This window comes from Pleurodeles waltl, chromosome 4_2 (genome assembly GCF_031143425.1).
Source record: "Pleurodeles waltl isolate 20211129_DDA chromosome 4_2, aPleWal1.hap1.20221129, whole genome shotgun sequence".
Lineage (NCBI taxonomy): Eukaryota > Metazoa > Chordata > Amphibia > Caudata > Salamandridae > Pleurodeles > Pleurodeles waltl.
In genome coordinates, this window is record NC_090443.1 from 574,834,008 (window position 1) to 574,857,355 (window position 23,348).

The window sequence follows — 23,348 nt, forward strand, 5'->3', positions numbered from 1 at the left end:
AAAAACACAATCCACACACCACAAGTAGTATGGTGCACCTGATGGAGATCTTTTGTACATGCTGTTTTTCCAAAAACGAAAAAGGCAGTCAACTCACAAATGCTATCACTAAACTTCCCTGCCCAATGACAACATGGAGGGGAGCCGTTTATAATCAAGGTTATCACTGGACCCAATGGCGCTAGAGTGGTCCCATTCTTTTTCCCCAAAAAGAATAATGCAAATCACTTAATCATGCTGACAGCATGCACAATGGCTGAGAAGAAGATTGAGAGCTGAACCCCATGGTTATGTGTTAGGGGTCACTAAGAGAACTCGTATAGGCAAAACAGAGTTGTTTATCAAATCACAGCAAGAAGTAATACCAATCATTCACAATAGAGGGTCCATCTCAAAGAAGCTGTATTCATATGATCCTTTAAAATACTGCTGCCAAGCATAGTGTGATGATGCTGCATTACTAACTGAGATTTTCAAAGGAAAGAGACAGATTTGCAGTGGGATTGATTCCATTAACAGATGTTTTACCAACGAGTTTATGTTATTGGTTACATAATTGTGATAAATAAATGTAATAGCAATCAGCAGATACCACGTCCAGATGATAAAAGTGAAAACAAACTAACAGAAATATAAATGCAGGCTGAACGAATATTCTGTTTCATTGAATTCAACTGCAATTTTGACAAAGATGATTGTAGGTGGTTAAAGCATAGTTGAGAAAAAAAAAAAGACTGGGCTTCTCATAGCATAACTTGGAAATATTGATTAATATAAAGATAAGAATAAATTGGAGCTCACTTAGAATAATACTTACTGAAGGTAGACCTTGCATATACATTATTGATGTCTTTGCATTTTGATTTTTTTCTGGTAAAAAAACGCATCCATCTTTCGCTTCACCTGTCTTGAAGTCCTTGATACAGTTACTGTCAGTGCAAGGCTCTCCATCACACACAATCAGACCCTGGACATCCGAGGAACACCTGGAGATGGTACCAACAGAGGTAAATCATTTTTAAATGGAATTCTTTCTGAGAAATATGTAAGCAAAACCAGTAGAAAATAAGCAATAAGACAGTTGTCATTGTGATTAGGGACACGTCCCCAATAAATGTCTACACACGCGGCACACTAGTTTGAATTTAGTTGAATTTTATTTCAAATGCATATATAGTAGTTGTTGTAGTGAAATAAAACGATGGCGCATCTACTTGCGGAGTCCCTCCTGAAATCTAAGAATTCATTCTTGGTACGAAGTGATGAACTGTAAAATTCTATGTAGCTTGAAGCTGTTTTTCTGGGATGTAGTATTTACTGTATTGGGTTTGGATTATGGATTTAGACTGCCAGATATAAAGATGGAAAATATATGTTTACTAAAATCAAATGAGATTTTCACTATCTTTCGCTAATGTCCATAGTTTTAGTTGAGGAGGACTTTCTAGATAGAGTTTGTTCCGGTTTACTTCCTAGAGGTACATAATAGTAGTAAACAACAAGCAGCAATACAATTTATTGCAGCACATTAAAAGTAAAAAAGTTAACGAAAAACTATGCCAAGATAAAGATATAGGGGCTATTGCTTTTAACTGCAACCGGTAAAAGCTGTTAATTGTTCCCCAAATTGCAGGCCTGAGTTGAAGGGCACATGCTCCAATTTGAATAATTAAACAGCAGATATTGACAGAAAGGCGAGCAATACAGCTATTGGCACAAGCAATGTCAACGCCTTCCCAAACCAAGTAGAGCCAATTCGCTGGTCACTCTGTTTTGCGACTTTTTTAACTGCCCTGCACCACTCAGCTGTGCTTCAGAAGCACTGTACTTTCTTACCCAGTCCAGAATGCCTGCCTGGAATGTATGTCCGAACAAGGCATGCCGGAACAAGGCATGCCTGAACAACGAGGTCGGAACGACTGCGTTGTTAACACTAATGCCTTTACCACGAATGCCTTAACAACGATTTTTCATTGTAAAGGCATTCCTGGTAAAGGCATTAGTGATAGGCATGCATTGTTCCAGCATGCGTCCCCCCTGGCCCCCAACCCCCACCCCTAAAATTTACCGCAACCCCCACCCCTCCCCTAAAACCACACCAACCCCCCACCCTTGCCCCTAAAACTACCCCAACCCCCCACCTTGTACCTAAAATTACCGCAACCCCCATCCGACCCTCAAAGCCTAAAACAACCCTAACCCCCCATCCTTGAAACCTAAAGTACCCCAACCCCCACCCCTAAAACCTAAAACCACCCTGCCCCTAAAACTACTCCGAGCCCCCACCCTGCCCCTCAACCCAACCCCCCACCCCGCCCCTAAAATTACCCGACCCCCAACCCACCCCTAAAACCTAAAACCACCCCAACCCCCACCCCTAAAACAACCCCAACCCCCACCCCATCCCTAAAACCTACACTACCCCAACCCCCACCCCTAAAACAACACCAACACCCCACCCCTAAAACAAAAAATACCCCGAACCCCCCACCCGCCCATAAAAACCACCGCCCCTAACACTAAAAATACCCCAACCCCCCACCCCACCCCTAAAACTAAAACCCCAACCCCCATCCCACCCCTAAAACTAAAAATACTCCATCCTCCCACCCCCGCCCTAAACCAACCCCACGCCCCTCCCCAAAACTAAAACCTCAACCCCACCCCTAAAACTAAAAATACTCCGACCCCACATCCCGCCCCTAAAACTAAAACCCCAACCCCCCACCCCCGCTCCCAAAGCTAAAAATACCCCACCCCGCCCCTAAAACTAAAACCCCAACCCCCACCCCGCTCCAAAAGCTAAAAAAAAAACAACCCCCCACCCGCCCCTAAAACTAAAACCCCATCCCGCCCCACTTACCTGACTCGTTGCGCCGTCCTCCTCGGCTGACTCCCTTGTTTGTGCCTTAACCATGCATGTGCTTTGTTCAGCACATGCATGGTTAAGGCACAAAACAACAAAGTCGTGGTTAACGAAAGCGTAGTTCCGCTTTCATTGCCCACGACTTTGTTGTTCCGGAGTCGGCCTTCAGGGCGCTTCCCCCATCAATGCATTACACATTACCCTGCAGCAAGTGCACCCCCTCTTGCAAATAAACCCCTGTTTGTGGACCGCTAGAACTCAGCTAATGTCTCTTTCTCTCCCAGATCTCCTCTTCACCGGCCCTATCTTCACCCATCATTTGCTGCAGACAGTGTAACATTAACCACCAAATGTCACAGACTCAGGAAAAGGCACCCACCGGGAAACAAAGAACAAGAGCTCCACATCAGGAAAAGGTGAAGGACTGCCCCCCAGGTCTCTCTCTAACCAGAAACTGACAGACAATTAAGGCTTAGAGAGTAATCAAAGAAATGTAGTTATGGTTGGAAGCTGAGAAATCGTACTGTAACTGGATCCAAACACTCCTGTTGTAGTGAATTTAGAAAACAAAAAATCTTTATTCGGCTGTATAAGCATAAAAGCACATATATAAAAAACATCACATCCATACATGGAATAGGAATAAATATACAGTCAATGGGTAAAGATAAAATCCATAGAATTCATCTATAGATGTTACCATATCATTAAAAACAAAAAATAATTGTGCTAACTTCATAACAAATCTAGAAAAATCTTAAAATATATCCCCCCTCATTAGTGTGATGGTATTGGTCACGATAGTGTAGATAGTGTAGTGCGTAATACAATATTGATTATGCATCACTACCTTGTTGTCAAAGAGGGATACTCAATTTCTGTTTGATTCTGCACAGTGAATGTCAGACACCAAGACACCACAAAGACAATAAGTTGTGAATCTAATTTCCTAATTCTTAATGTCTTCTATGCTCCCTAACTCCCAATTTACGACATAATGGCAGTATCCATTTCTTTCCACTACTCATATATGCAGGGCATACAAATATAGCATGTTAAAGTGTTTCTTTTGTTCTCAACACAAGAGGGGTAACGAAATTGAGAGAAGCTACAAGTTCAATATCATGCAGGAAGGGTTCTTTTGCAAAGTCTTCCTTCAGTACAAGGAAAACATCAGTTAAATTACCATGAGTGGACTGCCCATATTTGATTCCTATTTTATATTGCCACTAATTGGACTTGAAGGATAGCTTGGAGGTTATATTGGCCTCCCCCGGGGTGGTCCATAGACTCTTGTCACCAGTCATTGTCAGGTTCATTTTTACATAGCTAATCAAGGGTAAATTACATGACTCTGGAAAATGTAGTATATCTTCCACACCCTGTCAATAAGAACAAAGTTTGGCAGTTGGCCAGATTCTTCTCCAATACAAGATAGATCTTACTATCTTATCAGAGATAGATCTAAGCCCTAGATCTAGTCTAAGGAGTAGTAATGGAGTGCTAATAGGGAGATCAGTCAATATGCACATAAATCGGTTTTCAACTGCCCCAGGGCAGTCACATCTCTAAAGTCCCACATCTCTGCACCTTAAAGGGCTGCTCCTATGGATTGGTGCTTATATATTTGAATTTCTGGGGCGATGTGATGGAATTGGGTGCCTTGATGCACTTTTGCTCTTCTCCCGGTTACTTGTTCATTTTACCCCTAAGCAGTGCTAAATGAAAATGCCTATCAAGCTGCTCTGTTAATGTGATCCTTAAGTAATAAAAGGTATGCACCCACTCAAATTAGATCCCCATTAGAGTAGATTTGGGCCTAGTGGAGTGACAAGGTTTGTGAACCATGTACATGGTTTGTCTATGTTACTTTCCAGACCCCTCTGCTTGCAGAAACATTCAAACCAATCTAGTAATTTTTGAAGCCCCATTGGTGTCTTGGAGAGCAATAACATATCATCTGCAAACAAAAGGGTGGGACCCTAATGTTTACCAGACTCAGTGCATAATTCTCACATTTTTCAAGTGTGCTACTAAATCTCTAATATACAGTGTAAATAATGTGGGGATGAGAACAGAACCCTATCTTACTCCTCTATTGACCGGGAATGGATCTGACAATTCACCCATTTGCCCGCATCTGACTTTTATGTAGTTATGGGTGGAAGCTAAGAAATCCTACTGCTAATTGGATGCAAGCACTCCTGCTAATTCAGCTACATATTTATAGAAAGGCATTTCTAACTAAAGAAAACAAACTTAATAAAGATTACTAAAACATGAAAATAAAACATATTTGAGCACAGTAGGATGAAACCATGCGTCATTTAGTTGATTTCATATGTTATCAGACTGGTAATTATATTCTACAGGAACACTTTTGTTGACCCCAGCCTCACATCAGGAATTTGGCTACTGAGAAATGAATGTCCACAGTATAACCCAGGACATTGACAGGGCTGATATAAATACATATCGTTTATATGATTGGGTGTAGCCATTAAACACTGAAGAGAAGGCAAATTGAAATGGGCTTAAAAGTAACAGTAGCACTGTAGTTTCAAGCACTGTAGAATCACAAATGTCCAGGTTCTTGATTTTGGGAGACAAGCCATACACATTCTTTCACAAAAAATCAAAATAATTGTACTTATATATTGTTGCACCAGCATGCCATTCCACTGACAGATAGGGTTCTTATCCCTTGGGTAACTTTAAACTTTAATCACTATCACTGTCTATTGTGGCAACTTGGATTTCTACACAACCCCAGTATTTTGGAATAGGATCTAGTAATATGTTTATTTAACAAATGTTGATTCTCACAAAACTCTGGCAGTCCTACTATAAACATATGAGATTGCACTTAAAAAAAACAGGTATAACCTGCAGCACCATACCTAGCTATCATTTGCGATATCTGGTCCTTTAGGCCTCCACTCACATCAACAGATGATGCAGGAATGTGTGATGTTCAATTTTACTGAGTTTTTATTGTGACAATTGTGGCACCCTTGGAAATCCTTGAATGGGCGTCATGCAAATGCTTAATATAATATGTGTAAGCACTGAACTAAGAAAGGTTAATTTATACAAAAAATGCTAACTGTTACAGTCCGAGTTAATGAGCAGTTATTAATATGTGCATGAATGATAGATTCAGATCATTCACTTTACCCTCTAATAATGTTTGCTGTGAAAGTATGATGCTAAATAAATTATGCAATTAAAAAACTGCTTTCAGATTGATTTAGAGTGCAGTATCAGTAACAGGAACATGATTATCTTCCTAATAGGACATTGTATCAATAGTTTCCTTTTTGTCCTGCGCCCAGGACTATTTAATTTCTGTACCCAGAAAATCTGAATCGATGAGTGTTATCCTTCCACTCCATATTTGAGGGATTCTTTTTTTATTTGGTTTTGGGCAGTCCACGGAAGCACATTTAGTGTCCATGTTCTCTCCCCTTTCCTTTCCCTATTTTTTTAACTTGTGACACCCCCACCCTCATTTATTTCACAACCCACAACTCTTCCCTCCACCGCAGCTCCCCTGTGCTTCTCGCTGGCTACTTGCATACTTTTTCACTCTCTACTCGCACTTCTAGCTTTAATTTTTCAACAGTTATTTACATAACATACACAGGAATCTAGCACTCTAACATGGGTCTCTGTCATGTTAAAAAGGCAAGTTAAAAATGGACGAATACATCATGATACATGTGCATGCTAGTGCCATGATGCATGAGCCCATACACATCACAACGAGCATGCATGTGCCATGACATCCTTTAGTAGAAAACCGATTCCAAGCTTGCCAGCTTTGCATGTTCGTGTATATTCATGCCTGCGTTCATATGCCAGTATTGAATTGAAGGGGCCTCCTTATATGGGGAGGTCCCATTACACCTAGTCCACCAATGTTTTTCCTGCCCTTTGCCACTATGTGAACCTTGACAGCCCAAGACTGGAACAAAAATGTCACTTTCCCACCGAGAAAAACACTTCCTGCATTTATGGGAAATTGGTTTCTCCCAAAATGGGTCCACAACTTTTGTGGTCGGCCTTTGCAGAAAAAAAATGAAAATACTTAGAGGTCTTCAATGCCACTGTTACATGGAAGAACTGACATCAATACATTTTGTAACCTGCGCCTCTGCCAACATGCAGGCAAAAGGGTGGTTCGGGGTGAGGCAATGCATCCAGACCAGCAGCAGTTTCAACATTCGGCAAGGGTGGTTGAAGCTGAGCCTCCACCACAACAGCCAATCAGTCACTGCCGCAAATCTTTTAATGAGGCCCTTATTTCCTGAAAACCAAAGTGATTAATATTATTTTGCGTTTTTTATTTTATTAATTTCATATTTAATAAATAAAACATCATATTCCTGTATGTATATTTGTATTATTGTTAAGTATTTGGAACAAAATCGCTATTTAAATTAAATATAAAACCTATTAAATGATTACCTGGTGGCTTTAAGTTTATTGTCTCCTGAGATATAGAATGGTTTTTCGAGATTGTATTCATCAAATACTCCCCATCGAAGGTGAGCCCACTCATGGACAAAAAGTCTGCCTGTGGAATGAAGTTCAATAAATAGTTAGGTAGAAACACTAATTTTATACATGACACCAGCATGTAAGACAGATGAATAATATAATTAACAAAGACACTTTTGTCGAACAGTCCAAAGTACTTATTTTGCCAATGCAAAATGCCAGGTGGACATTTCAACCATTACGAACTGCCTCGAGAAGATGTGGAATACATTTTTTTTAAAACAGTTTTTAAAACCCAATTATTTTCCTTTGTTTGTTATTCCCTAACATCCACTACAATCAATGACTTCAGATTGGGGTAAAATCTCCCCCACAGCTCCAAGGCTTCTTGTGAAGGCACCTGGTGTCCAGTTCACTCTGGGTCTCCACAGGGTCCAGAGCAATTCACTCTAATATGGGCTGCTGGCTCTCCCATGCAGCCCTTCTTCAGTCTTAGTGTTTCCGAAGCAGAACCGCCAACCAGACAACTCACCCTTAGAAAGAAATTTCAGTTGCTGGTTCAAAGTAAAGAATATTATGCATCTAGGTCCTTTCTCTAGATAAGTTCAGAAAGAATCTTCCTTCTCCCAAGTCTTCACCATATCTAGGAGTGATTTGAGGAGGTGCAGTTTTTATACTGTCCTCTGATCAGTGATTGGTGACTTTACATGCTCTAATTCCTGCAGGATTCCTACCACATAACTAGCCTACATTTGCAGCATTCCCTGTTTGCCTGTCTGCAATTTATCTTACAATCATTTGCTCAAGATGACAAGACCCTTCTTCATGTGTTCAGAGCTTTCAGATTTCCACCATGTCTTATGTTATAGGAATCAGAATCTAAAATGTCTGACTGTGCTAGAAGCTCCTGCCCCCCACTTGAAACAGAGATTATGGGCCTCATTATGACTTTGCCAGTCTTTTTGGAGGAACCTCTGCCATGGAGAAGAGCTGAGGAGAAGTGCTGCCCCTGCCTGTGATTGTGCTTTGTTGGGCTATCCAGCAATTGCTGCTTCTGGCTGTGAAGGGGACTGGACTTTGTTGTGCATTCCTGCTTGAGAAGAATCTCCAAGGGCTTGAACTGAGCTTGCCTCCATTCTCAGGGCCATCAAAGAGTTTCTCTGCCAGAACCTGGCCTGTCTGCTGAGACTCCTGCCCTGCCAAGTGGTGCCCTATCCACTCCCTGGGCCCTTGAAAGGTGAAATTGGCAGAACAAGAGCTGAAATCCATGTACAGAACGCCGTGCGGTGAAAAGATTGACGCATCATCTGCAATGTGGCTGATAAATGACACGCCGCCGGCTTTGTGGCTAAAATCAATGGTACACCTGCATCGCGGCTGGGAGATCGATGCATCGCAAGCTGGAGAAATGACGCACAACACCCGCTTGTGGCTGATAACAATGTAAACCTCACACAGTGCAGTTTTCTAACACCGTGGGACCGGATTTCTCACACATCGACCCTGGACGTCAAAGTAATCCAGACCCTGCGCGGATCCAAGGTGCCCCATCTGGAAATCGATGCATCGCTCTCTTGCAAGGGAGAAAAAGAACACATCGCTGACCCGGCTGGATAATAAACGACGCACAGCCTCCCTTGCGAGGAAGGAATCGATGCATCACTCCCTTTTCCGAAACACACGCTTATTTTTGATGCCAACCAGGTACTTTGTGCAAAATCAACATTTCCATTGTTTTCTATGGAGTAAGACTCTTATTCTTTTAAAAATTAATATTTTGACTTGTGTATGTTGGAGTTTTGTCATTTTGATCTTGCTTGATTTACATAATTATTGCCTATTTTTCTAAATTGGTGTGGTGTCCATTTTGTAGTGTTTTCACTGTATTACTGTGTGTGTTGGTACAAATACCTTAAACATTGCTTCTGCTTCTGGGATAAGCCTGCCTGCTTGTGCCAAGCTACCAATGGGATGAGTGTGGGTTAACCAGGTATTTATCTCCTTTGCCCTGACTAGAGTGAGGATCCTTGCTTGGACAAGGGGTAACCTGACTGCCAATCCCATTTTTAACAGAGAGGATGACAGAGACAGCCAGCCCTCCCAGGACGAAGGCCCCAGTGAGGAGAACACCCCTGGATGTTTGGACATTGCCAACTTACCTGGCCCATCCGGGACACCTAGTCAGTCCTGCACTCCCTGCCTCACCTTGCCCATATCAACTCCCCCCAACCAGTAGACTCTACAGCACAACCAACCATCATCCCCAAACCTGTGTCCAAAGGACAGTTTAATCATTAGTGTGCCCCACAGTACTGGAACCTCAGTCGACCCCTCACATCCAAGACAATGAAGGTTCTGGTGACACTGGGAGTGGGCACACCGTGCCAGGGGCACAGGCACATGGGGGACGGGTGTGTGGGAGGAACCTGTGGGCCAGAGGGTGGGGCATCCAAGGGAGTCAACTGACAAGCAAACCATCTCCCAAGTCCTGGGAGCATACCAACAATCCCAGGACAGGATGGGAAGATCATTACCATGTTGGGGGAAAATTGAGGGCTGCGGGGGAATACCACCAGGAGGCCATGGAGCAGTGGCAGGCCGACAATGTCACCATGGCCTCCATTGCAGGGGTGCTCAGGAACCTCAACACCACCCTGCGTGCTTCTACCACCCACCAGCAGGCCCCTTCCACTAGCCACATCAAATCTGACCCTTCCACATCTGCCGCAGTTAGTGGAATGGAGGCCCTGCCAGGGGAACCACAGGCCTCTGGCACTCCTCACTATGTACCTGATGCACCCCCGCAAACGTGGATGTCCATCAAGACATCTGGCTGGAGCAGTTGCCAAGACCAAACCTACTGCCAGGAAGTGATTCCTCTCCCTTGCGTGCCACTGAGACACCCTAATGACATTTCTCCATTTTCCTATGGACCTTGGACACTGGACCTGGGCTACCTACAGCTGTGCCACCTACTCTGATTACATCTAACATGACCCCACTCATCATCTGTTTGGCACTGTATGCACCATAGATTATTTGTTCACACGGTGCGGTCATTGTAAAAGAGTTTGGGAGTGGAGAGAGAGGGAGTAGTTGTAAGATGTGTCGGTTTGGATGTCTTAGGTGCAAGTGCGTGCGTGGAATGTTTGTGGTTGCTGGGTGTCTGTTGGGTGGGTGAGTGCGGGTGTTTAAGTATCTTGGGGGGGAGGTGGTGCAGGGAGATGACATGCTGGATGGGTGACTGTCTGTTGGGGTGGCGCCTGCAGGTATGATAGATGTGCTGCATGTTGGGGTGTCATTGGTTGTGGTGGGTGCGGATGTGGTGACTGGGGAGGATGTCTGTGGGTCTGATATTGTGGTGACTGTGGCTAAGACAGATGTTTTGGCTGGATCCGTGAATGATGGTGTGGTGGCTGCAGGTGTGTCAGGTGTAGTTCCTGTGAAGGAGGGGGTGGTGGGAGAGTCTGTGTAGGTAGTGGATGTTGATGTGTCTGCAGGTGGATGTTGTTTGGAGCAGTGGGAGAACTTCCAGTTCAGGTTCCATGGCGGCTCCAGTCAGGTATGTGTTCTAGAAGGTGAGTGTCTCCTTTTATAGAGTTGGTTTCCCCCTGGGTTTTCGTGGTGGTACAGGAAGGAGGGTTGGGGGCACACGGCCTCACATCCCAGCACAGTTCGTCCCTTTGCATCCTGGTAAATGAAGTTAGCGCTTACTTGGAAATTATCTGTAGTTTTTCACCAAAGTTGGTGCAGACATTGCTGTATATCTCTAGACACGTGTTTCTGGGTTGAGCCCTTCATCAGTAGAGAGTAGAGAACAAAATAAAATCATCTGGGGTTGCTGGAAACGCTGCCAAAATCCTCTCAGGTCAAGTAACACTCACAGGCACACAGGTGCATCTCCAAAGCTCGTCACCTCACTGGCTCAAGGGAGCCTTTTACACAGGAAGGGGGGTTTGGAGTAAAAATGAACCTGTACTGAATTTACCACGATGCAATGGGGCTGACTGCATGCTGGAGCGTGAGGCAGGGTGCTCCCATCTGTTTCATGTTTAAAAAGGCTCCCTTGAGCCAGCAAGTTGACGAGCTCTGGTTGAAGCACCTGCGTGCCATTGAGTGGTACAGAAACGTGAGAGGACTTTTGGCAGCATTTCCAGCAACCCCACAGACAAAGCTGCTCTCTGCTGATGAAGGGCTAAACCCAGAAACACGTGTCCAGAGATATACAACACTAGCTGCACCCACTAAGATGAAAAACTACAGACTACTTTATGGAGTAAAAACAAACTTGTACTGCATTTACCACGATGCAATGGGGCTGACTGCATGCTGGAGTGTGAGACAGGGTGCTCCCATCTGTTTCCTGTTCAAGAATGCACCCTTGAGCCAGCAAGTTGATGAGCTCTGGTTGAAGCACCTGCGTGCCAGTGAGTTGAACAGAAACCTGAGAGGACTTTTGGCAGCATTTCCGGCAACCCCACAGACAAAGCTGCTCTCTGCTGATGAAGGGCTAAACCCAGAAACACATGTCCAGAGATATACAGCACTAGCTGCAACCACTAAGGTGAAAACTACAAACTACTTTATTGCGTAAAAACAAACTTGTACTGCATTTACTATGATGCAATGGGGCTGACTGCATACTTGAGTGTGAGGCAGGGTGCTCCTATCTGTTTCCTGTTTTTGTGGTGGTGTGACCGTGGCAGAAACCTTGGCGGTGTGCAGCCTCGTAATATGTCTGGCAGGAACATGGTCCCCGCTGGCCTGAAGGTGCCTACCTTCACCCCTGGCAGCATGTCAGCACTGGAGTTACCGGCGGTTGTTTGACTGTTTTCTGTTGTGATGACCACCATGGTCATAATTTGGCAGTCTTCACTGCCGGCCATTGGCGGTATGACCGACGCGGCCAACATGGCAGTCCTGAGACCGACAGACTCGTAATGACCCCCTATGTCTGAAAATAATCCTTTATTTAGTGGCTTTTTGCACCAAAGTCCTCGTTTGCATAACCATGTCATAAAACACTACATAATTTTGGCTCTGTGTTACACCATCTGTTAATATACACTTCCATCTACCACACGCTCACGTACATTTACAGTGGTTAACCCTCCAATCTTTGCATTCCAAGAAGCAATCAAACTGCAATAGTAAAAAACTTTTCATGCACCAGCAAGACTTAATCACTGTCATGAGGGAAACTGAGTAGAATTGAATTCATTACAGATGAAGCTTCCAGGCAACACAAAGCTTCATTTTAGAATATCGCATTTTTAATATAGTGATCAAAAATCTATATTCACTATTAGAAAACAGCTTGGATGTATATTAAGAAAAGAACTGTAAAAGACAGTGCATAGCATTTTTCTAACTGGAACTGTGAAAATTTACTTTTAACATCAAAAACGCCTCTCCAGTAAAACATGCTTCTTTAACCATAGTAAACACTCAATATTTCAGATATTAATTGTAAGGATACATTTTCCTTAATATCTATCATGTCCCACAGTTATACATCAAACTCCTAGTCTTGAGGTGTGACGATGTGTGCTCAGAGGTGACATATTACATGTATAAAACTATGGTTCTCTACCTGCCCTGGATCGGTGCTATTATGTGTTTTTGCAGGGCTTTAAATTTCAGTCATACAAGCCACTATGGTGAACCTAGAATCAAGATTATTCAGTCACAAATGTATATGGTATAAATACACACCACAGCCCAAACATGGCATTTAACCTTTACTCCACTGAGTTCCTGCATCAATTGACTGTGATATTACAGAGTAAGCCACTTGGATGTATCTAATTTTATCTCTTGTTTTAGCAACACGGCAGGTGCCTTGGGAGAACAACTGGCAGTTTCACAGTGCCCAGTGTCAAAATGCTAGCAACACAAGTCGAAAAAGGATGCGCACATATTTTCCCCACACGTTCATTGGCATGCACATTCTACATACCCTCCACTCCTTCAAGTCAAGTTTACAAACTTTCAAATCTATTTTTCTTATATGTTGCATGACCTTTTGCCTCCATTTATTCAAGTATTTTTAATCTACTGCTGTTTGTAAAAATACTTTGAGGATTTTAATTCCATCATTGGTGCTATATATATAGCAGTGCATACTTACACACTCATTCATTCAGTGAGTGAATGAAGTTATACTCACCAAGCATACTTTACCCAACTAAATCATACCCTAACATGCTAACTTTATTTCCTTTCACAGTCCATTTCAGCATTATCATTTCCTGTCAACTCTTGCCTCACGTTGTTTGCTCTCTCCTCCTGCCAATCGCATTCTATCCTCTGCTTTCCCTCTTTTCTCAAGCACATTTGGGTCCAGTTAAACGCTGTGCTCCGTTAAACTGTTGCTATTATTATAGCTAAGAAGAGGTAGCAGTTGGTATCACTAGTTTGTATTTTGTTACCCCTGATAAACCATCACTACTCCTGGTCCAAGCAGTCATGTAAGCAGAAGTACTTTTTTCCTTCTGCTGGACACTCAGAAGTAAATAGTATGCTGTTGAGGGACTAAAGGTCGACAAAAGGATCAATCCTTTAATTATAACAAGCAGTCTTGTGTTCAACACGCCACTGGTTTTTCAAGTTATCCATTGTACCCTAAGCTAGTTAATAAACAAAGAAATTGTCAAAAGACAACTCTGACTTTTCTTTGTTCACTATGCTTATATTTCTAAAAATCAATAGGTGTAAACAAATATACTTTCAGGGGGCAACTGAAAACAAATTGTAGTGAAGATTTGATTGTATTCCTCTCCTCTATACTTGGTTGCAACATCTGACTATTTTACTGTTAGAAATAAAATGGTAGCAGACAATTTCTACTACAAGCATAGGATATTTCAGTGCATTATATTCTTACCATGCACTTTTAGAAATGATGAGCTCACTTGCACAAATTCTCTTGTTCAAAAAGTAGATGATTTTGTCAACATTTCTGCGAGGATATTCAATATAAAGCACCTTGGAAATCTTTAGCACTAATACCATGTTTCTAATTGTATATACTGGGAGTAGAGCAGAAAAATAAATAACACAACTGAAAGTGATTCTTAATTAACATTTCTTGTTGGTTATCTATATCCCATGACCTTCTGGAATATTTTAGCTTTGCTTTCTTGCTCTATGCAATTTCTTGCTCTATACATTTTCTCAAGGCTTGTTAAAAGTATTAGCAGTTACAATAATTTTGGAAGGAAATGAAGTGCCACCTCTTCATTCCAGGGCGCAAAATAGAAAATAAAGCAGGGGGTACACTTAGGGATTAGGTCTTAACTATTACTTCCTGCGTCTGTCTTAACTATTTTGTCAATTTTGAGCAAGAATGGGTAAATAAGAACAAAAAATATATATGTTCTAAGCCAGATTGGGGAGTGCCAGTCCTGAAGTTGGGCAGTTCTAAGGGATGCCCTTGCTCGGCAGTATCCTAATCTTCAATTCTGTGAATGAGTGTTTTTAATCCACTCGTGGACCTTCAATTCTGTAAAGAATACATATAGCTATACTCTGAGTTAAACTGACTGTAATGCTCTATGAATGTTCTTAAACCTTCTACTCCACTTAGTCCACCTACCTAAATGTGTGGGCCTGTAACAGCCCCATCAATGAGTGTACAGCAGAACTGTCCCATTACTCTTAAATTAACCATCACTCCTTACCCCAGATCAAATATTTTAAGATTTCATCAGAATTTCTAATGTGCAACACAGTCCAAGCAGAAGTGGAATGCAAAATAAACTGTATTCAAGTAATTTAAAAATTGTTTTCCTTGGAGTTTCTGTCATTCTTTCTTTTGCATTGATAACATAACCATGTACAGCAGCATTCACCTGTTGTGGGTTTGTTGAAGTAAAAGATAGATGTCATAGAAATGGTTCCTCAAGATTCAAGGGCAGTCACAGTAATTTCTGATATACAGAAAATGAAAATCATGCAGATGAACTAAAACAGTTTTCAGGCACCTAATGAAAATTAATGATAATTAAAAATTAAATAGTTAGTTTACCTCTCAACCCATAGACATCAATCAAGTCATCATTTAGTAGGAAGTTAGGAGTCAGGTGGATATATTTGCCTTGTTGACCACATCCCCCATACTGTAGGGTGTAAGGATCATCTCCATACTTTACATAGAAATCAGCAACAATGACACTTGCCTAAAATTATAAAATAACATCATGTTCAAGATCACAGTCACCCAGCATGCAGGCTAGTGTATTATCTGCATAAAACAAAAAAGACTAATCATCAAACATATTTTAGAACAATATTCAGAAAAACAGACATTTTCAATCTATTCGAAGACAAACAACACAGGGAATTACCTTCATCACATAAGCTTAAAGTTGCATAGATCAAAAGTGGAATACCTTCCCTAAAATACAATCCATTGCAAGACAAAAAACACAGATGTAGAGGATTAGGAATGTGAAAAATCGACCTACAGGAAACACCTAAAATGGTAACTAATATAAGGATGTAAAGGAACTCATTGCACTCTGTCCGAGTAGGGACCACAATCCTAGTTAGGGAAAGTAAGCTATACATTAAAGGCTTACCTGTGCGCACCCTCTCGTAGCTTGGCATAGAGTGGTTAGGCTAAACTAAAGAGGCAATGTGTAACATATTTGTGCACACTCACAGCAACACAGTGAATACACAACAAAAGGACTCCACACCAGTTTAGAAAAACAGTCAATATTTATCTGAGTCAAACAAAACCAAACAACAAGAATCCAACATGCACAAGTCAAGTTCTGAATGTTCAATGATTAGATCAAAATGCAGTGCTTAGAAGACAATAGCTTTCCACCAGAACTATCAGGTCGCACTGGATCGGGGCAAATTCAAAAGTGCAGTCTGACTATGATGGAGCATGGGCCAGGTAGAGGATTCACGCAGATCCTCTAACAATACCTTTGTTGTGTCGATGCCCGGTGACGATGCGTTGATCCAGAGGAGGGGATGCATTGTGCTTGCATGTGATGTGTTGTTTCCAGATCGGGCAATGCCATTGATGCATCAATGTCAAAAGCGATGAGTGCTGGGTCCAATGCATCATTGTTGGGTCAAGCTGAGGCTATGTTGCAAGTCGGGGTCATTGTGTCACACAGTCGACAAGTGGTGTCCGCGACTTCAATGCAGGCAGCAGCAAAATGGCGTTTCTGCAGCGGGATATGTCGGTTCAAGTGACACGCCGGTGTTGTTGCCTCAGTTCTTGTTTTGCAGCACCACACTCACCTCAAAGGGCCCAAGACTGGATTTGGGACCACTTAACAGAGCAGGACTCTCAGCAGAGGAGTCCAGGGGCTAGTAGCAACATGCAGATGAAGTCTTTGATTTCCCTGAGACTCCAGAAAAAGGAGGCATGCTCAGTCAGGCCCTTACAGAAACTTTAGCTTACAGGATGTAGAGAGTTAGATCCAGTCCTCTCACTCTCATGCAAGAAGAAGCAGGCAGCAGGCCAACACAGCAACACAAACAGAAAAGTGTCTGTCCCTCCGACAGCCTGCGATCCTTCCTCCAGGTAGAATGTTCTCAGTTGAAAAGTGTTCCCTTTCTGTGGTTTCAGAGGCCCAGTACTTATACCCATATGTGCCTTTGAAGTGGGGGAGACTTAAGAGAGTGGTTTCCCTTACAGCCCAGTCTCATCTGCCACGAGGTCTGTGGGGGGTTATCAGGCCTTTGTGTGGGGTCAAGTCACTACTCTTTAAAGTGTGTGCGAGAGCCCCTCCTCCCTTCCTGTCCAGGAAGACCCACTGGTATGCGGATGGACTGCAGATGTAGCTGTCACCTAAAACCACATAGACCAGATGTGGATTGGAGGCAGTCTAAGGCACAGAACGGTTAAAGTAAGAAAATGCCAGCTTTCTAAAAGTGGCATTTTCAGACCGGCAATTTAAAAACCACCTTTACCAAAAGATGTCTCTTTAAATTGTGAGTCCAGAGACACCAAACTCCATTTCTCTATATTTTTCCAATTGGAAATTATACTTAAAAGATGTTTCAAGGCAATCCCTATACAAGCCTATTTAAGAGATAGTCCTTGCAATAGTGAAAAACACATTTAAGAGTTTTTCACTACCTAGACATGTTAAACCTTAAAGTACATGTCCAACTTTTTTAAATACACTGCACCCTGCCTTTGGGGCGACAAGGCATACCACAGGGGTGACTTAAATGTAATAAAAACGAAGGTTTGAGGCCTGGCAAGTAAGCACACTTGCTAGGTCGACGTGGCAGTCTAAATTGCATGCACAGGCTCTGCAATGGCAGGCCTGAGGCATGTTTAAAAGTCTGCTGTAGAGCGTGGCACAACCAGTGCAGCAGGCTCACTAGCAGTATTTAACTTACAGGCCCTGGGCACATAGTGCACTTTACAAAGGATTTACTAGTAAATCAAATGTGGCAATCATGGAGAAGCCACAAAAAACAGGGGGGAAAGCAAGGAGAAAGAAGTCAAAACATGGGAAAAGCAAGGTGAGGGCATACAAAAAATGGAGGGAGGAGGAAGGAAAAAGCTGTGAGAACAAGGTGAAATGAAGGAAAAGGCACTCAAAAAACAGGGGAAAAGCAAGGAGAAAACAGGAGTAAGAGCAATGCAGCAGCACGGGGAGAACTGGGCCTGGTATCTTCATGATATATAAAGTAATCTGTTACGAGATCTAAAAGAGCTACATAAAGAGAGAAGATAATGAAAGTATAGAGCAGAAGGAGGGGGGAAGGATCATTAGCGGGTTTGAGAAAACTGGGGGTAGAATCAAAACATTTGTGGCAAAAGAGAGGTAAGAGTAAATCAGTAGGAAAGTAGGAGATGATGGAAAAGAAAGATCAGAACAACGAGTAATGAAGAGGGCTTTAGATTGGATGTGACTAAATGGGCTTCCTTTAAACATGCTGTGGTTGGAGGAGGGGTAGTTTGATTATGTTTCCCATTGTCTGGCATGACAGTGTCATACAAAGAGAATACTCAACAAACTGAAATCATCTGGAAATATTTGTGGATGGAATTTGAAAAGATGACTCTGGTCCAGGGTAAGGCAGAAAGGGGACAACCATCCTTACTTTTTTTTCTAAGTGTAACATGGAATACCATTTACTATCTTTTTCAGGTACTGTCAAAGCCAGGCTGAAAGTGTGGTGTTTTACTGTGTTTGGGTGACTCTATAAACAATGATTTTCCGTGGATTAAGTAATAAGGTAATCTGACTATTTAACTCCAGATTGATGGGAACATGTAGGTGTTCTTGGTAAGCTTTAAAAGAATTCTGAACTTGGTCTTCAAAGTTAGTGTTTGTTCTTGGATTACATTGATCTTTACACAAGAATAGCACTATAAAACTTTGTTCTTGGATTACTTTGATCTTTACACAAGAATAGCACTATAAAACAACAGTTAGTTTTTACAAACTCACACATCGCTTATAGAAGGAGAATAGAAAGGAGATTGTGTGGTAGAAATCGACTATTTTTTTTAAAGAGAATGCATCCTAGCAAAAAAAAGGATAAGCGACAAAGATTTCATTTGAAATGCACATGCCTGTAGGAAGCTGGGTTGTAGTTGCAGTATGCAACTTTGACTGATGTGCACTGGGTTCCTGCTAACCAGGTCCCCATTGCCAGTGTTTCTTCTCCAAAACAAGATACCTGGTCACTTGATTCTCAACTGGTCAGGCCTTTTACCACCTTTGCACATCCCTAGTAAATGGTACCTCAGGTACCTAGGACCTAAGTACTAAAAAAGAGTTCCTAAGAGCTGTAGCATAACTTATGCCACTATAAGAGACTGTTGGAAAATGGGTTATTGGTAGGGCAGGTAGGTACCTACACCTAGCAACAAGCCACAAACCTCCACGTAAGTACAGTTAGGTCTCAATAAATTAATCCCAGCTCTACCCTTGGTAGCTTGGCATCGAGCGTCAAGGCTTAACTTAGGAGACAAAGTGTAAAGCATTCAAATATCACAAAACAGTAATTAAATAAAACACAGGAAACAGTTTAAAAATCCAAAACCAATTTATAAAAATAGCTTATATTTTTATCTTTAAAATGACACAAAAACGATTAAAATCGGTTCAGGGGAACCGGAGATATGAATTTTTAAAGTATTATTATTTTCTAGCGCTTAGAAACAAAAAGCGCCAATCGGGTCATCTGGTTGCACCAGGACCGGGGCAAAGTCAAACTTTCAGGCCGACCGCGATGGAGCCCTGCTCGGCTACAAGTCGCGGGAGGCCTCGGTTAAAAAGTTACCTTCTGACTTAGTCTTTATTTTGAAGTTTTTCTTCACCGGGACGAACCTGCCAGTTGAATCCGACCTCCTGGAGCCCTTGTCCGGATACGCGAAGTCGGTTTCCTCGGTGGTGATTTTTACCTTCGGACTTAGTCGTTTTTTCGAGATGAAAATCCTTCGACCGGGGTAAACCTGGATCTTGATCCGACGTCCATGGAGCCCTTCTCGGATACGATGGCTGGGAGGTCCCGGTCAACTTTTTACGTTCGGACTTAGTCTCTTTTTTGGATGTTTTTCTTTACCGGGACGAACCACGAAGTCAGGCCGGGTCGCGGTTGAGGCAAGCCGGCTAGAATTTCCGCGTCGGGTAGGTCACTTTATGGAGCTTTTTTTCAAAAATTCTCCAATCTTTTCCAAACTTCTGGGGCTTCACCCAGATGTTCTTTTAAGGTTCTTTTGGGGTCCACAGCTCACCCCAAGGGTCCAGAAGTTCTGTGATGGTCCTTGGGGGTGCGGACTTCAACTCCCAGAATGCACCTGGCGCAAACTCCTTTTTGGCCACTGGACAGTGGTCAGCTGGTCGCTTTCTTCAGGAGTTGGTGCAGGGGACTCTGGTTTAGCAATTTTTCACCTGTAGCAAACAGGGAGTCCCTCCTTGAACCAGTTGAAGCCAGGCAAAGTCCTTCTTGTGGTGAAGCCCAAGTGTGCAGCTGGTGCAGTCCTTCTGAGTGCAGGGTCCAGGTGCAGGCCAGGGGTCCAGCAGGGCAGTCCTTCTTCTTCTTTAGTTCCTTTCTTGTTGAATTCTGGAGGGGATCTGAGGCGTGGGTGCAGGTCTGCCAGTTTTATCCTTGCTCCTGGGTGAAAAGCAGGGGGGCCCTGGTTCTCCAATCAGGGACAGGGTCGTCCCCCTGTGATGACCACTTCCTGGGAAGTGTGGCAAAAATCCATCCCAGAAGGCAACAGTCTCTAAAAATCCAAAATGAATGAATCTGGTTTTTGGAGGAGAGATCTGGCTGAGCCCACCCACTGGTGTGGCTAAAAATCATAAACACACCCCTCTCCTGCCCTCTCCTAATCTAATCAAGGGGGCACCTAATTGTCTGGGGTTGCAGGATGTGGGTGTGTTGCTGGGTGCTGCAAATGTCCTTCTCTGCCTTTGAAGACCAGTTTGGCAGCCCTCCCCCTTCCTGCCTCACCATCTGCTGAGGGGAGATTCTCTCCCCCAAGCACATTCCTTTGTGTGAAGTCAGGCCACTTCACACCTCATTAAAGTAGCCTGGCAGAAGCTGCTGCAGGCTGGCCAATCAGAGCACAGCAGCAAAAACAATGCAGAGCTGAAATTGGCAACTTTTTAGGTAGAGTCTAAACTTTTTACCTGCACTAGTTATATTAAATCCAACAACTGGAAGTTGTGGGATTTATTATAACAATCAATTTGATACCAAATTCTTGGTATGTAACATTTAAGGAGACTTTAAAATTTAAAATAAAGTCTGCCCATTCTAGCCTATGAAGGCCATTTACTTCAATGAGGGAAAAACGAATTTGGCTGTTTTTACCTCACCAGTGCTTATAAATCTATTTTTATAAAGTCCCTGCTTATAGTTACATGGCACCCAGCCCTAGGGGCACATAGGGCACACCTTAGGGGTGACTTATATGTAAAAATAAGGTAGTTTAAGACTTTGGAAGTACCTTTAATTCCAAAGTCGAATTTGCATATAACTTTAATTTAAAAGCAGCCAGCAAGGCAGGCTTGCTTTTAAAATGACACTGGGCACCTCAGCAATGCACCTAGGTGTGCACCACCTATGCTGTGGTCCCTAAACCTACATGCCCTACCATATACTAGGGACTTATAGGTAGGTTAACTTAGCCAATTATAATTAGCCTAATTTGCATATCCATTTTACACAGAGCACAGGCCCTGGGACTGGTTAGCAGTACCCAGGGCACCATCAGAGTCAGGAAAACACCAGCATACAGAGGAAAATGGGGGCAAAAAGTTAGGGGGCCTCTGCAATCAGCCCCAGTTTCTCACAGAGACCCAGCACCAAACTCATGCAGGCTGCCCCTCAGGCTGTATGACAAGGTCCTACAAAAGGTGAAAACACAACATGGTACACACTTGTGTGCCATGACCCCTAAGACTGCCTGTGATATTTGTAAGCCACCACTATAGCAGGCCTTATAGTGCTAAGGCAAGGTGCATTATATTACAGGTTAGGGCATATCTGAATGAACAAATATGCCCCTACTATGCCTTTGTCGATTCTTAGACATAGTAAGTGAACAGGGAAGGCATTTTAAATGCACGTGCTGGAAACTGGTCAATACGAGCCCAGCTATATGATGGTTTCAATGAAAATAGGGATGTTTAGTATCAAAAATCTCGTATTAATAAACCCTCACTGATTACAGTGATGGATTTATTAATACATGCACACAGTGGGCACCTTAACGGTGCCCCCTGGAAGATACCAACTGCTGGTGTTCTAACTGACTAGTTCTAGCCAGCCTGCCACCAACAGACAAGGTCCGGACCCCCAAGGGTGAAAGCCTTTGCTCTCCGGAGGTCAGAAACAAAGCCTGTTCTCCCCTCTCAACAGGATGGCCTGGAAATCTGTATTCCAAGGCAGGAAGCTTCAAAGAATCCCACCAACGTTTGTATGCAGGTGAGGTTCTCCTCAGAGAGAGATGCCGACCCTCCTATCCCAGTGCATATTTGGTACCTGGATAGGTGGGAAAATTACAAGAGGTGTGTTGCACTGCCAGGCTCGACACACCCCTAGGGTAACCATCCTGAAGTGAACACAGCCTTAGCAATTCCACCATCTTGTGGGTAGTTACACTACTTCTAATAGCGCATGGCTTGAAAGATGAGGCGGGGATGTTACCTTCACAGTGGAAGAAAATGAAGGTTACCAAACAGAAACATTTTAGTCCTGGTTCACCTTTCCTGAGGAAGGCATTACAACATACACATTCAACACATATAAAATAGAAAATAGTGAATGTACCACAATGGTACCACGCATACCAGAATCTTGAAATACCTATTACCTGTCAAGAAGAAAGAACACCAGAACTGGTTTAATGGCACCATACCACATGTAACACGACCCGTGAGATTAGGGGCCAGATGTATCAAAGGGTTTTACCCATTTTGTATCTATGGGAAAATGTGGCCATAGGTCTTTTAAGTAGTGATGGGACATTGTGATCAATGTTTGCCACGTATACACCACATCCAGGTGTACAAAACATGCAGGCAGCTGATCTGTGCAATCTTTTACATTAAGTATTAATGAATTATGGCCTCCGCTGCAGCGCAGAGAGGTCTAAAGAGACAGTGTAGCCTGACCAAGCAAACAGTGTGAGTGTGGAAGGGATAAATAAATTACGTTGTGCAGAGACTGATTCATAATGAACAAACAGGGCTGTTAGACCCAGATGAAACAGGACTACAAGGTCCTGGGAAAAGACATAGGGCACATTTAATGAACATAGAATAATTAGAAACCAACAGACAAGTTAGATGTAGTAGGAGTGGATAGCTCTTCTGGTAGATAATATGAAAACAGAACTTTTAATTGGTAACATAATGGACAATGTTTTTATGCTCTCATATCAAAATATGTTCCACAAAAACATCTGCCTTTTTCAAAAGAAAACTAAGTTCAAGAGGTTTTGGAGCACCATGCTTTGGTGATAGTGTGTTTA

At 42.8% G+C, this 23,348-nt stretch overlaps 1 protein-coding gene across 1 annotated transcript in view; it reads right to left on the minus strand.

The window, feature by feature from the left end:
* The window catches only part of LOC138293113 (calcium-activated chloride channel regulator 1-like), a 102,294-nt gene that overhangs the window by 69,928 nt on the left and 9,018 nt on the right, over positions 1-23,348 (minus strand). The window contains exons 3-5 of the mRNA XM_069232131.1: positions 15,399-15,549; positions 7,337-7,445; positions 818-986 (exon numbers count right to left, since the gene is read on the minus strand). Of these exons, the coding sequence (XP_069088232.1) occupies positions 818-986; positions 7,337-7,445; positions 15,399-15,549 (429 nt within the window). The remainder of the gene's footprint in view (positions 1-817; positions 987-7,336; positions 7,446-15,398; positions 15,550-23,348) is intronic.